At 48.9% G+C, this 13,635-nt stretch overlaps 1 protein-coding gene and 5 non-coding genes across 6 annotated transcripts in view; 1 reads left to right on the forward strand and 5 right to left on the reverse strand.

The window, feature by feature from the left end:
* Positions 1–2,948: 2,948 nt before the first annotated feature.
* TRNAA-UGC lies at positions 2,949–3,020 on the reverse strand. Its single transcript has one exon. It is a non-coding gene; the product is annotated as a tRNA-Ala (tRNA).
* A 2,420-nt stretch (positions 3,021–5,440) lies between these two features.
* Positions 5,441–5,512, reverse strand: TRNAD-GUC. Its single transcript has one exon. It is a non-coding gene; the product is annotated as a tRNA-Asp (tRNA).
* A 596-nt stretch (positions 5,513–6,108) lies between these two features.
* TRNAF-GAA lies at positions 6,109–6,181 on the reverse strand. The gene has a single exon. It is a non-coding gene; the product is annotated as a tRNA-Phe (tRNA).
* A 1,722-nt stretch (positions 6,182–7,903) lies between these two features.
* Positions 7,904–7,975, reverse strand: TRNAD-GUC. The gene has a single exon. It is a non-coding gene; the product is annotated as a tRNA-Asp (tRNA).
* A 237-nt stretch (positions 7,976–8,212) lies between these two features.
* TRNAA-UGC lies at positions 8,213–8,284 on the forward strand. The gene has a single exon. It is a non-coding gene; the product is annotated as a tRNA-Ala (tRNA).
* A 2,218-nt stretch (positions 8,285–10,502) lies between these two features.
* The window catches only part of DHX37 (DEAH-box helicase 37), a 28,257-nt gene continuing 25,124 nt past the window's right edge, over positions 10,503–13,635 (reverse strand). Inside the window, exons 22-27 of the mRNA XM_041729302.1 lie at positions 13,452–13,566; positions 13,178–13,315; positions 12,892–12,986; positions 12,724–12,797; positions 11,122–11,219; positions 10,503–10,953 (exon numbers count right to left, since the gene is read on the reverse strand). Coding sequence (XP_041585236.1) covers positions 10,868–10,953; positions 11,122–11,219; positions 12,724–12,797; positions 12,892–12,986; positions 13,178–13,315; positions 13,452–13,566 — 606 coding nt within the window. The 3' untranslated portion in view covers positions 10,503–10,867. The remainder of the gene's footprint in view (positions 10,954–11,121; positions 11,220–12,723; positions 12,798–12,891; positions 12,987–13,177; positions 13,316–13,451; positions 13,567–13,635) is intronic.

Below are 13,635 nucleotides of genomic sequence, written 5' to 3' on the forward strand. Positions count from 1 at the left end.
CAAGGAATGACTTGGCCCCTCTGTGTACGTGTGGCCATATCCAGAGAGCATTTTTGGTGGCGTGGTGGTAGTTGGGGGGAGGAGGTGCTGCTGGCATCTGGAAACAGAGTCAAGACTGCTGCAGCACATCCCCTAAGACACAGTCACCCAGTCCCAAACATCAGTAATGCCAAGGAGGTTGAGAAACCCTGCCCTACAAAGGAATTGCATTGTCCTCATGACAACTGCTTTACTATTTACTGAGAAGGCCTCCCAAAACCTAAATGTCCCACTTGGACCTAGGAATTGGCTATCAAATCACGTCCCTGAAACCTAAAATCCCCTGACCTAGAATGCAATGTGCGACAATGTGCGAGATGCAGGGTGAGTCACTAGATCCATTTTCAACTCCTTCCACCCACAGATCCGTCCTTTGCAAGCGGCCCAGAAGAGATTGCTTCAGAGCTGGCACCAACGGAAGAGTGACAGAGGCCCAGCAACACGGCAGGATTGGTGGGGAAGCATGAGCACGTGATGGGCTGAGCTCACAAAGGGCCTGGGTGTTGGGCTGCTGGGGGGGTAGGAGGTAGGGGGGAGGACTGCTGCCTGTTTGTTTGCCTGCCTTGCTTCCGTCCCAAAGGATTTGGTTCCCCTGAAGGTCACAACCATGTATGGGCCTCAACTCCACATCATGAGAAAGTCCAAGAGCACAAGGATCAGCAAACATTTCCCCACAAGCAAAAGGGTGAAATCAAGAGCTGATTGAGAAACATTTGCCTTGCTTTGTCATTGGTTATATAACCATCAAAGCTAATCAAACGTGTCTGCAGTTTAAGGGGGGAAAAAAGCCCAAGGGAGTCCTCTTTTTCCTGTTTATGTGTGTGCATTTGCATTGTGCGGCAGAGCACAGACTGCTCCAGTTTAAAAATAACCAATTTAATCCCCCAGGAGTCAGGAAATCAGACTTCACTTCCAGTCTCCAAACTTGCTTCTACTCTACTTGAGGAAGATTGAAAAGTTAACCCACAGGGAATTTGCTTTGTTTTTAATTCCTTTTTAAGTTGTGGCAAAATACACACATAAAATTAACCATCTCAACCATTTTTTTTTTCATCTCAACCATTTTTAAGCATACAGTTCCATTGTGTTAGGTATGCCATAGGGGAGGAAAAATAATTTTCCCTTTACCCTCTGAGTTCTTAGCTGAGGCCTCAAAAATGAAAGATTAACAAGAGAGAAAATCCCCTAGAAGTTTATTAACATGCATGTTTCATGTATACCTTGGAGATACCCTGGGAAAAATGAATAACGCAGAGGTGGTTTTAGAATTTAGGCTTAAATAATCATCTTAATAGGGGAAGAGGAGGGGAATATAGGCCTCTCAGGGGTTTTTAGGAATACAATAGATGGTAGTATAGTTTGTGACAGTTGAGTGTCTTACTTCTAGTCTGTCCTGTCACGGGAGCCAGTCTTCTTCCCTGGTTGGTGAAGCTCTGGGGAGGGCATCTGCATTTAGGACCTAAGAGTGGTTCACAGACAGCCTCTCCCCTGATCTGTTACTTTTCAAGTGCTTTCAGCTCAAAATAATATCAAAGTGGCATATTTGGGGCTGGCATATTCTGTACTCTTCAACATGCATACTCTTGTGCAACCATCACCACCATCCATCTCCAGAATTCTTTCATCTTGCACACCTGAACCCCTGACCCCAGGGGTTTAAAAGCTCCCTAGGGCACATGGATGGCTCAGCCGTTGGACTTGCAACTGGATTTCAGCTCAGGGCCTGATCTCAGGGTAGTGGGAGCAAGCCCCACAGCGGGCTCTATAATCAGCATGGAGTCTGCTTGTGATCCTCTCTCTTTTGTAAATAAAAAATTTCTTTTTAAGGGATGCCTGGGTGGCTCAGTGGCTGGGCATCTGCCTTTGGCTTGGGTTGTGATCCTGGGGTCCTGGGATTGAGTCTCCCTCTGCCTGTGTCTCTGCCTCTCCTTTTCTGTGTTTCACATGAATAAACATTTTTTTTAAAAAAGATTTAAAAAGATTAGTTTTGTGTTAGGCCTGATTACTTTAGAAATTACCTCAGCATCTTGTTCCCTTAAACCCTGTTGACATTTGGAGAGAAATAACCTTCCCAGCAGCTCATTACCAACTGGCACTGTTACCTAAAGGCCACTCCACCCCGCCGGTGAGTCATCTTACAGATTTCAGTTTCATCTCAAAAGTAAACGCTTTGTAGACAGTCACATCCCCCCGGATCTAAGATGAGATGTGTTCATGATTTAAAATATGAGGTCAAAAAATAAAATAAAATAAAATAAAATATGAGGTCAAGTCACACACATGAGAGACGGGATTTGATGGGTGAGGAATTCATTATTACTGCAGGCAATGCATAGGATCCTTGCTTTCAATAAAATACATCTTTGATCTTTAATGATAAAATACAAATCATGCATAACTATAAACATGAACAATATGTGCATCAAAACCATTCCTTCGGTTGTTGATTCGTTCGTTTGTTTGTGACCTGTTGCTGATGAAGCAGGAAGCCAAACCCTGCCTGCTGGGGATGCTGGTTTCCTTTTGGGTCACTCCGTCACTGGTTGATTATTGACAGCACAGTCAGACCTTCCACTTGCCCTCTGATGGCAAGGAATCAATTACTAGTCTTTTTATTGCAGTTGCAGTGCCAGGAAATGGACCATGAGCTCCCCAGTTGAGCCTTCTCACTACTGCTGTGGTTTTAGTCATCAGGTGATGTTTGCCTTTACACTGATTGTTCTGCTAACAGCTCCCTTTAGCCTTTTCAAACAAAAGTACATCTGGAGTGTTAGGGATTTCAAAAGGGGAGGGTCATGCTTATTGCAAAAAATCCCACCTCCAAGTAGTGACTGGAGTACTAACCACGTATACAGCGCTTAAATGATGAAGAACATGAACAGAAAATAAAAATTAGAAGAAAAACACAATGGAGATGCCGGGGATCGAACCCGGGGCCTCATACATGCAAAGCATGCGCTCTACCACTGAGCTACATCCCCCTCCCTTTTTGCTTTGCTTCCTAAAATTCTCTGCTACACTTTATTCTTAAGATTTTTTTTCTTGTTTTTCTAAATTAAAATTTTGTATAATTAAATGTGTGTTGGAGTTTACCATAAGCAAACCAAAATAAATCTTCCCAAATAGCCCCGTTCTATCTAGCCTTGCAGCTGAAATTCTTGCTGAGATCAGAACTAAGAAACAAAGGGAAATTGACCTATATTTAAAGGTTTCTCATCACAGAAGAGAAGGAAAATGAGTTTCTTTCCAATAAATAAAGATGTTGTCCTGATTGCACCTTCACCTGGAAATGTCTGGTTCCCTGTCCTTTAAAACCATTCCAGGGGGAAATAGGTGAGGGGGCTGAGGAGTGCACCTGTCATGATGAGCACCGGGTGACATATGGAAGTGTTGAATCACTATATTGTACACCTGACACTAATATGTAACACTGTATGTTAACTATACTGGAATATAAAACTTAATAAAAAAAATGGTTCCAACTTTCAGTAACTTTGAGGTTTGCAGATCTTCCTCCCTCCCAAAGAACTCTTCTGAATGTGAAAATAAGCAAAATAAAAGGAAATAGATCCAGGCCCAGCATCATGGCTTTGAGCAAGGAATCACTTTGCAGAGTCCTGTGTAAAGAACCATTTCCAACTGTCACTTACCACAACTGTGCAGAGTGCTTATGAAGCGCTCCAAGGGGAAAGGATGTGTCGTGTCTTCCAAGTCCTCAGGGAGCCACTCAGGGGTGAAAGAACTGCTGAAGGCACAAAGAGGGCAGAAACTGGGACTTCACCTCTTTCCACCACCAGTGCTGGAGATTTCCTGGCAGCAGTCGCCTACTCTGATGGGGAGAACACACCGTAAATTGTCCTTCAACCTTGATCCCCAGTCAGCTCCCTTATAGCCCCCTGATGCCTGAAACCCTCCACAGGTGAAGGCCTAACTGAGCTGGAGCCCCAAACACCAGACCCACAGCTGTGATTTCATATCCTCATCTCTCTGGGCCTCGTCCATAAAATGGAGATGTTAGTTGCACCTATTCCCCCTAGGGTGGGGTGGGTGCAGCCACTGAACAGCTGTGCACGGATTGTTTAGAACAGCACCCAGTACAAGGTCTGGCCAGAGCGTGGTTTCTCAGGATGGTGAATGCCACTGTTCTTATGAGAACTCTAGCGGGGAGAGACCTTGGCCCAGCACAGAGTGATGGCATCATGGATGGCATTTTGGACGCAGTTTGGGTATGAGCTGAGGGATTGTGTTTGGCTCAGAATATTTCCCTGTTTTCTCCCTTGCCAGATTACTCCGCTCAAAACAAACCCAATTATGTTTCTTCCCTGCATAAACCCTAAAGTCCAATCCAAACTTCTTAGTCTAAAAAAAAAAAAAAAAAACCCCAAAAAACTTCTTAGTCTAGCCTTTAAGGCCTTCTGATCCATTTCTCTGACCTCATCCCTTCTTTCTCTCCCCCTCCTGTGGGCACACCTGCCTCCTTGCTGTTCTGCAGGCATGCTCCCTCCTTTGCACCTCAGGGCCTTTGCACTTGCCCTTCCCTCTGGCTGCAGGGGTGCTCCACAGATAGTCTCTTGAGTGGCTCCTTCTCATTGTCCAGATCTTAAGTAGGACTTTCCTGGCCACCTCACTGATGGGGCCCACCCATGGGTTTTGTTTTGTTTTCACAATATTTATTACTCTGGAAGCCTGTTTGGTTTTTTTTTGTTTAGCATTTCTTTATGGTCTGTGTCATAAAGCTCAATAGGGCAGGGACAGGGACCATTTGGGTTCCTGCTACAGCCCCATACCTAGAATAGTACCTGGCACCTAATAGGTACTGAGTAAATATTTTCAGAATGAATGTGGAAAAAAAAAAAAAGACAAAAATGAAAGAGTAGGAGCCTGGGAAGGCTGATAGCTACTCAGGAAGGAGTCTGCCAGGGAGTTAAGATGAGAAGACCTCTCTGTGTAGCATTCTCCTACCTCCCTTCTCAAATCCATAAACTTTTTTTAAGGGCCAGCCTGAGCTGGAGCAAGATATGAGAGGATGGAATTATTTGCAGCAGCAGGAGCATTTCCTGGCCTTGCGAGCTGGCAGTCTTGTTGGGGTGGGGGTGGAGGGGACACCATGGTGCCGGCTCAGCACCCACAGCACCCACAGCAGCGCGGTGGGCTTGCAGGAGATGGGAAATATGGCTGCAGTGCGAGGACTTGGGTCTTCTGTCCTGTAACCAGGTGACACTAGGGAGCTGGATGGTCAGTGACTGCAGCCAGGCCCTCGCGATGCACGACTGCGGGACAGAAGCCCGCCAGCCGGTGGGGTTGGTTCTCCCAGAGTAAGGAGTTTCTGCAAAAGTGGAAGAGAAATTGGGGGCGGGAAACGTGATCAGAATGATAAGTAAAAGCAAAAGAACCAGGTAGCCTCCCCGTCGGGGAATCGAACCCCGGTCTCCCGCGTGACAGGCGGGGATACTCACCACTATACTAACGAGGACTGGCCCTGGTGGCACCTCTTCAGGTGCTCTTTTTAAGGCACATTCAAGTTCCGCTGCGTCTCAACACACAACACGAGGCTGAATATTTTATTCTTTTCCCTTCAAAACCGAAGAACAGAAGTCCCAGTCGATTTAACTCCCCCGTAGAGAGGCTGTCCCCCGTGCCCGCCTTGATTTAGTAAGGAGGGATCCGGGAGCAGAGATGAATTAGCAGGAAGCCCACATTAAGGAGCAGACATCGACACACATGCCTCGTCCGAAGTAGGAGAAGGACTCGGGGCAGCACACAGCCTGGCTGGAGGTCCCGATGGTCAAGAAGATTCCTCCCGCTCCGGCTGCCGGGCATCCTGCTCGGAACTTTTAAAAGCAAACAGAAAACAAAAAAAGAAAAAAAGAAAGAAAAAAAATAAAAAAATAAAAAAATAAAAAAGGAAAAAAAAAAGAAGAAAAAAAAATAAAAGCAAACAGAAACCCGTTTACTGTTTGGGAAGAATTCATTTCGCCCATTCATGTAGGTTTTATTTTTTTATTTAAGAAGAAAAAGTTTTTAACTCCTCCCTTTCATGTAGGGGGGGAAAAAAAGCGGGGGGAAGGCTGCCGAAACCCGGGATCGAACCAGGGACCTTTAGATCTTCAGTCTAACGCTCTCCCAACTGAGCTATTTCGGCCGCCGCTAGGGCTGCGCCGCGCCGCGCTCCTCCTGGTCGTCCTGCCCGCCCGGTGTCAGCCCGGGGATGCGCGGCGCTGCGCGGGGCCAGCGGGGACTCCGCACCGACCTTTCCTGTCCTTCAAGGTCACCGCTTCCCAACCACCCTCCGCAATCACGCCCCCCTCCCCACCCAGCCCCTTACTGCTCACTCTGAGCTTAGGTATGTTTGCCCTTGTCCGTTCTCTCTGCCCCCAGCTAAAATGACAGAGCCCCTGAGGGTCCATTCTGCATCCTTCGAGGTCCAGAACAGTGCCTGGCACCTTGTAGGGGCTTAATAAATGTCCGATGAATTGATGAACAGATGAATGGATGAACGAAGACTACCTGGCTCAGAACTCCACTTTCTCAACCTCCTTTTTTTGTGATAGGAACAAAGTAACCCTTTACGTGCAACTCCCCAAGCAGCCTAGTAAGGAAGGGTGTGACAGGGACAGGGATGCCGACCAGCCAAGCTGGGTGGAGGACACACTGGCGGGATTGTGACTCTCCTTGGGTTAGTGGGTGACTCAGATCCAGAATCCAGGCGTGGCCACCATACCTGTGGCACCTGCTGAGCTTCAAGGCATCTCTTCAAGAGATCAACATGTTGGCCTCTAGGTTTGGGGTTGTCTGCTTCCCTTCCTTTTGGGAAAAGGAAGGGTACTGGTGTCTGGGAGAGGACGTGGAGTGGGGAGGTCGTTTATGATGTGAAGCCATTTAATGAGTGTCTGCTAAGCACCTAGTGACCCTCTGGCCCGGTCACAAATACGGTAACCAGATATTTGATATAGTAACAATGCTATGAAGCAAAATAAACCAAGGTTGTTTGCATGTAGGCTTTCCTTTTGCATTGTCTCTTCATTTTTTTTTTTTTTTTGCATTGTCTCTTCAAAGGCAAAATTTCATGCATTGGCTTATCAGGTGAGATGGAATACGCAGCTTTCCATGCATTTTTCCGAATGGGTTGAAGCCTTTTACACCCCCATCCACCTGTTCCATTCCTCTCCTCCCCAAACAAGTCTTGTTTTTTTTTTTTAAAGTAATCTTTTAAAAAATTGAGGTGATATAAAAAAAATAAAAATAAAATAAAAAAAATTGAGGTGAAATTCACATAACATAAAATTAACCGTTTCAAAGTAAACAATTTGGTGGCATTCAGTATATTCACAATACTGTGCAACCACTACCTCCGTAGTTCCTCAAAATCCATTCTTTAGAAACCACTTAAGTGTATCATTTTGGTAAAAATCAAATGAAGAAGAAAGGAAGGAAAAAAGTAAAAGGAAGGAAGGAAAGGGAGGGAGGTAGGGAAGGAAGGAGAAAAATCAAATTCAAACAGTGCAAACAGGAACAGAATGGAAGGCAAGAGTCTTCCCACCTATGCCAATAGCCAGTGTCCGGAGTGGACCGTGATTGATGCGACCTAGGCCAAGTTGGGGAGCTGCTCTCTGCTTGCACTTCACACCAGCCTAAAGCGACCACAGGGTGTGCATCACAGGAGTGCACACGTGTGTTGCGCTCACCCGTACAGCCCGTGCATGGCAAGAGCCTCTTAACTGTTAGCTATGATGTGATGCCTCAGAATGAGGTTAATAACATACTCACAACATACACGTGTTTTATGCATAAGAGGGAACACACCGAGCCCGAGCACCCAGCCTGCCAGGAAAACCTGTTTTACTGTTAAAACGAATGTCCCAGCCTCCCCGTCGGGGAATCGAACCCCGGTCTCCCGCGTGACAGGCGGGGATACTCACCACTATACTAACGAGGATGAGCCCTCCTGCCCTTCCTCCGGGTTAATTCACATAGATAGGATGCCTGTCCGATTCTGCCCAGATTTCTAAAGGAAAAGCTTTGGCATCGCCGGCCAGTGTGCTGCCCCCTCAGAAGAGGCCTTCCGGGACGTCTCCCAGAATCGGTGAGACGCTGAACAAGGAAAAAAATGTGCAAAAAGGATGGAGATGTGGATTCGGATATCCTGATTTCTAGAAAGCACAGCCTACAGCTAGGGGATGTAGCTCAGTGGTAGAGCGCATGCTTTGCATGTATGAGGCCCCGGGTTCAATCCCCGGCATCTCCACTTTTCTTTTTCCCGCTTATTTATTTTTTTGCTTCAAATTAGTCTCATTGAAGGAGGGTAGCGCAGGCAACGGGTCCCAGGTGCCCCCGATTAGTGGGTCTGAGAAATACGCTTCCATGGACAGGGCAGCGCTAGGAAAGCTCCCTGACCTGGTCCCAGATGTGGAAATCCTCTCTCCCTTGGAGATTTCCATGGAGCAGTCAGAGGTGGGTCCAGGAATCCACATTATTTGAGCCATCAGGAAGTGATTTTTTAACATGCAGTGCAATATTGGTTTCAGGAGTAGAATTTAGTGATGCATCACTTACATGCAACGGCCGGTGCTCATGCCCACCCCCCATCTAGCCCATCCCCCACCTCCATCAACCCTCAGTTTCTTCTCTATCCTTAAGAGTCTCTTAGGATTTCATTCCCTTTCTCTCTCCCTTTCCTTCATATATGATCCTGTTTTCTTTCTTATATTCTACATGAGGGAGGTCATATGGTATTTGTCTTTCTCTGACTTATTTCATTTAGCACAATAGAGTCTTTAGCTCCACCCACATCATTGCAAATGGCAAGATTTCATTCTCTTTGATGGTTGAGTAGTATTCCATTATATATCTAGATCTATAGATACACACACACACACACACACACACACACACACCCCACATCCATTCTTACCCCACATCCATTCTTCAGTCTGTAGACATCTGGGCCCTCTCCCTAGTTTGCCTATTGATAATGCTGCTATAAACACTGGGGTGCCTGTATCCTAGTGCAATTGCTGGATGTAGGGGTAGTTCTATTTTTAACTCTTTGAGGAAACTCCATATGGTTTTCCAGAGTGACTGCATCAGTTTGCATCAGATTCCCACCAGTAGTGTATGAGAAGTCCCTTTTCTTGGCATCCTTGCCAACACCCATTGTTTTTTTTTTCCCCCATATCTGATGGAGACAGAGAGAGTACAAGCAGGGAGAACCCCGCCAAGCAGGGAGCCTGATGTGGATCATGATCTGAGCCGAAGGCAAATGCTTAACCAACTGAGCCCCCCAGGCACCCCTCATACCTGTTGTTTCTTGTGTTAATTTTAGCCATGCTGACAAGTGTGAGGTGACATCTCAGTGTGGTTTTGGTTTGTTTCCTCAATGAGGAGTGAGGTCAGGCATCTTTTCATGTGTCTGTTGGCCACCTGGGTGTCTTTTGGAAAAGTGTCTATTCAGGTCCTCTGCCCATTTAACTGGATTAAGGCAGTGATTTCTAAGGAGGATTTTGTAACTGGTCATGTATTCAGTGACTCTTGCATGCATTGAACACCTACTGTGTGCCCAGGTACAGTGCTAATTAAGTATTCCAGTATTCCTGGATAAGCGAAGTTTGAGTTTTAGAGACTAGTGTTCAGCGATTAGGGTAAGTTTTGCCAATGCAGTAACACTGATGGGATGGAGAATGAAGGGGGAGGGTGTGGGCACTGCTGTGAACAAGCTACCAGGGAGACCTATCTGCAGAAGCAGCGACTGTGGCAGGTGCTAAGGCCTGAGTCTTGGGGGTGGGGCGCTGCGTTGAAGGGACAGAAACCAAGCCCTGTGCATGGAATTTGGTGAATGAGGGTCCGAGGGGCTTGAATTTTATCATCAAAGATTCCAGAAGGCTTGATGTGGAAGGACAGGATCAGACTTAGGTGCTGAAAGGCTCCCTCTGGCTGCCATGTGAAGAATACACCATAGGCCAGCAGGTGGACGCTGGGAGACTATCCAGGTATCACCACCATAGCCAAACAGAAGCTGCTGGAGGTTTGCTGGGCAGAGGGTGGGTATCTGAGATCTGGGGTGCGTGCGGCAGTGGAGCTGGGGAGCATGAGGAGGCTCTGGACAAATTCTGAGGGTAGGACCCACAGACCTTGCAGATGGCTTGAATGTGGGGAAAGTACGGGGAAACTTTCTGGTTTGGGGGTCCACTGGGGTCAGTGCCCAGGTTGTGGAGAAAGTGAGTAATTTTGGAATATTCAACATGTATATCTGTTGTTTTATTTATGCATTCATGTTACGGAATTTATGTGTTTACACTATAATATTAGCACAAATTGATGTAGGACAAATGCCTGGGTTAAGGAGAGGGAATCAACCGCTACACACATGCTGGAACACCTGGGTGAGCACCCACCCAGACTAGTGCATGTGGGCGATGTCCCCAAGACCACCCCCACAATCAGAGATCTGCTAGACTCGCACACAGTTGTTCTCACAGCTCAGATTTATTACAGCGACATGCTTGGAAAGGGAGCACCAACCCTTGCTGGGAAGCGGACACATAGGAAGGAATGAGGTCACCCTCCTGCTCATCACGGCTGTGCCCCCCAGCCCTGCTGCTCTCAGGAACTAATGTAGTCCCCAGAGTGGCATGTGAGATAAAACCATTCTCCACCGAATAATAGTTATAAAATGTCCAGACGTCTTGTATCCAAGATGAATGAGGGTTTCCAGAGGCTTGACCTGCCTCCCAGGAGCAGTCCACACACCAGGGTGACCATGCTGGAAACTGGCCACCACCAGCCCCCTTGGTCCCCAGACCAGTCCCTGGCCTCGCAGCCAGGCCTCAGGTCAGTGGTCAGAGGTTGGGGGCCAGGCTTTCTCAACGTTGGCGTGCATGGCCTCTGGGAGCCACTGGCAATACTCAGCAAGCAGGTCTGCAGGGGGCAGGAGGGGGGGCAGGAGGGTGGGCAGTCAGAGTGGCTCTGTACCCTGCTGCCTGCTGCAGGGCAGATCCTCCCACCTACCCTGGGTTGCCCAGGTGGGTCCCATCTTGTCCACGTGCAGCCCCTTGGCCACAGGTCATCTGCCCTGGTCAAACTCACATTTGGGATTCTTTGTCCAAGCAGCCAGTAAGGCCTCTCGGCAGTTGGCTTGCTCAGCCACAAGGGCTTTCAGAAGACTCTCTGTCCTGGGCTGCAGCCTATAGGTGGGGATGCAGGTTGTAGCGCATCACTGTGCCCAGAAGCTGTGGTATGGGGTGGGTACCACTGCCAGGCCAGCCTTACCTAGGACAGTGAAGGGTCTCCCTCTGTCATGCTGTGGGTATTGGCCAAGGAGAAGGATCTAGACTCTATCACCCCTCCAACCCCATCTCCTCTCACACTTGAATCTGATCCCACCCTGGCTTTCTTTCTTTCTTTTTTTTTTTTTTTTATTTACTTATGATAGTCAGAGAGAGAGAGAGAGAGAGAGAGAGAGAGAGAGAGAGAGAGAGAGGCAGAGACACAGGCAGAGGGAAAAGCAGGCTCCATGCACCGGGAGCCCGATGTGGGATTCGATCCCGGGTCTCCAGGATCGCGCCCCGGGCCAAAGGCAAGCGCCAAACCACTGCGCCACCCAGGGATCCCAACCCTGGCTTTCCTCATCATCACTGAGTGCTCCCACCCAGACTGCTTCTGTACATGCTGCTCATCCTACCTAGAACCTTCCTCCACATTTCTGCTTACAACCTTCCCTCCTTCCCATCTGCTCAGACTCCTTTGACCAATCCTACTCCACCAGATGCCTCATCTCCACCATCCTGCTCTGTCCCTTTGTAGCCCAGTTCCCACATGCCATCTGTACTAGTTATGTTCTCTTTGCTGTCATCTTCCACAGGGACAGGGTTGTGTCTGTATCCTAGCATGAGAACATGCCTGGCACAGAGCGGGGGCTCAAGACTGTCTGCTGGGTCAAGGACCTGACTGGCAGGGGGCACCTGGCCCCACACGCCCACTGACTCCCAGGGAATGCTGGTACATGTGCATGCCTGCCAGCTCCCTATGTGCCCCCTGCCCCGTCTAGGATGCCAGCCTTAGGAAGGGGACGTTGTCTTCTTGGAGCTGGGTTACGGGCAGAAAGAAAGCAAAAGGGAGGGGCAAAGATAAGCAGAAGGTTGTTGGGATGGGGGTGAGTCTATGCTCAGCCGGCAGGCAGCCCCCAGGGCTCAGGTGTGCAGGATGCCTCCAGCTGACACCTGGAGCTCATAATGGGCTGACCAGGGTCTCCCTAAAACCTCCGATAGTGACCTTATTTGGAAAGAAGGTCTTTGCCGATATGATTACTTAAGAGAAGTTCATATTGGATTGGGTGAGCCCTAAATCCAATGATTGAGAGTCCATATAAGAGGAGAAAACACAGAGAGACACAAGAACATGAACAAAAAGGCAGACATCAGAGGAACGTGACCACAAGCCACAGAATGCTTGGATGCACCAGGAACAGGAGAGGCAGGAAGGGCCCTCCCCTAGAACATTTAGAGGGAGCACAGCCCTGCTGATACCTTGACTTCCAACTTCTGGCCTCTGGGGCTGTGAGAAACACACTTCTGTTGTTTTAAGCTGTTTGGTTGGTGATACTTTGCTACAGCCGCCCCAAGGCACTAACACTGCATTGGCTCCCTTCACCCCCACCTGCTACCCTGATGCTCCTGAGGAAGCCTATACCTGGCCCACGTCTTCAGCATCGTGCTAGGGCTGGACAGTAAACAGCCCCGGTAGGAGGCCAGCTTCTGGAAAACCTGAGGAGAGACCACGGGACGGGGTGAGGGATTCTGGCTCACTTTCTGCCCATGGTACCGGGCAAGGGGGTGAGGGAGCTCCTGGGCTGCCTACCTGCCCTTCCAGCAGAAACCGGGCAAAGTGCTTATAACAGTCAATACCCTCTGGAAAATCCACCTGGACTGCAGGGAGCGGCCAGCCAACACGATCTGGAGGGGCAGAGTCCATGAGCAAGGGGCTGGGGTGGGGGTGGGGGTTCCCCAGATCCCCAGTCCTGTTCCTGAGCCCCAGGTCCCACCCACCAAAGAGGCAGAAGACCTGAGGTGACATCACCTATGACATGCATTTCCAGGGCACATGGTGTGGAACCCAAGGCCGGCAGGAAGTCACCCTGACTCACAGAACACACTGGCCCGGTGACACAGCACCCGCCCCTTCTCTGGGCAGTAGACAGGGGGTGGCTCCTCCAGGGGCTTGTCGAACTGGCAGTAGGAAGGCAGCAGGACTGGGATCCACTGGACCTCCACAGCCGAAACGCCTGGGGGCCAGGAAGAGAAGGCCAGGGGTCGCAGTGGGCACTGTGGCAGGGAAGAGGCCCAAGGTTCTTCCCCCACAGGGTCCCAGTGACATAGCTGCAGTGGGTCAGGCAGTGGGCCAGCCGCCAGCCTGGCTACCTTTCATGTACATCTTGGTGGTCTCCATGATCTCCTGGTAGACCACAAACTCTGGGAGCTCTTTGAAAAGGACAGAACCGGGGTGGATGAAGACAGGGTCATCAAGGAGAGGGGTCTGCAGAGAGAAGAAGGGCAAGTATGAGTCCAGGAGATGCACAGACGCCAGGTGAGACTTCCCCACAGG

The sequence above is a fragment of the Vulpes lagopus genome, chromosome 14 (assembly GCF_018345385.1).
Source record: "Vulpes lagopus strain Blue_001 chromosome 14, ASM1834538v1, whole genome shotgun sequence".
Taxonomy (NCBI): domain Eukaryota; kingdom Metazoa; phylum Chordata; class Mammalia; order Carnivora; family Canidae; genus Vulpes; species Vulpes lagopus.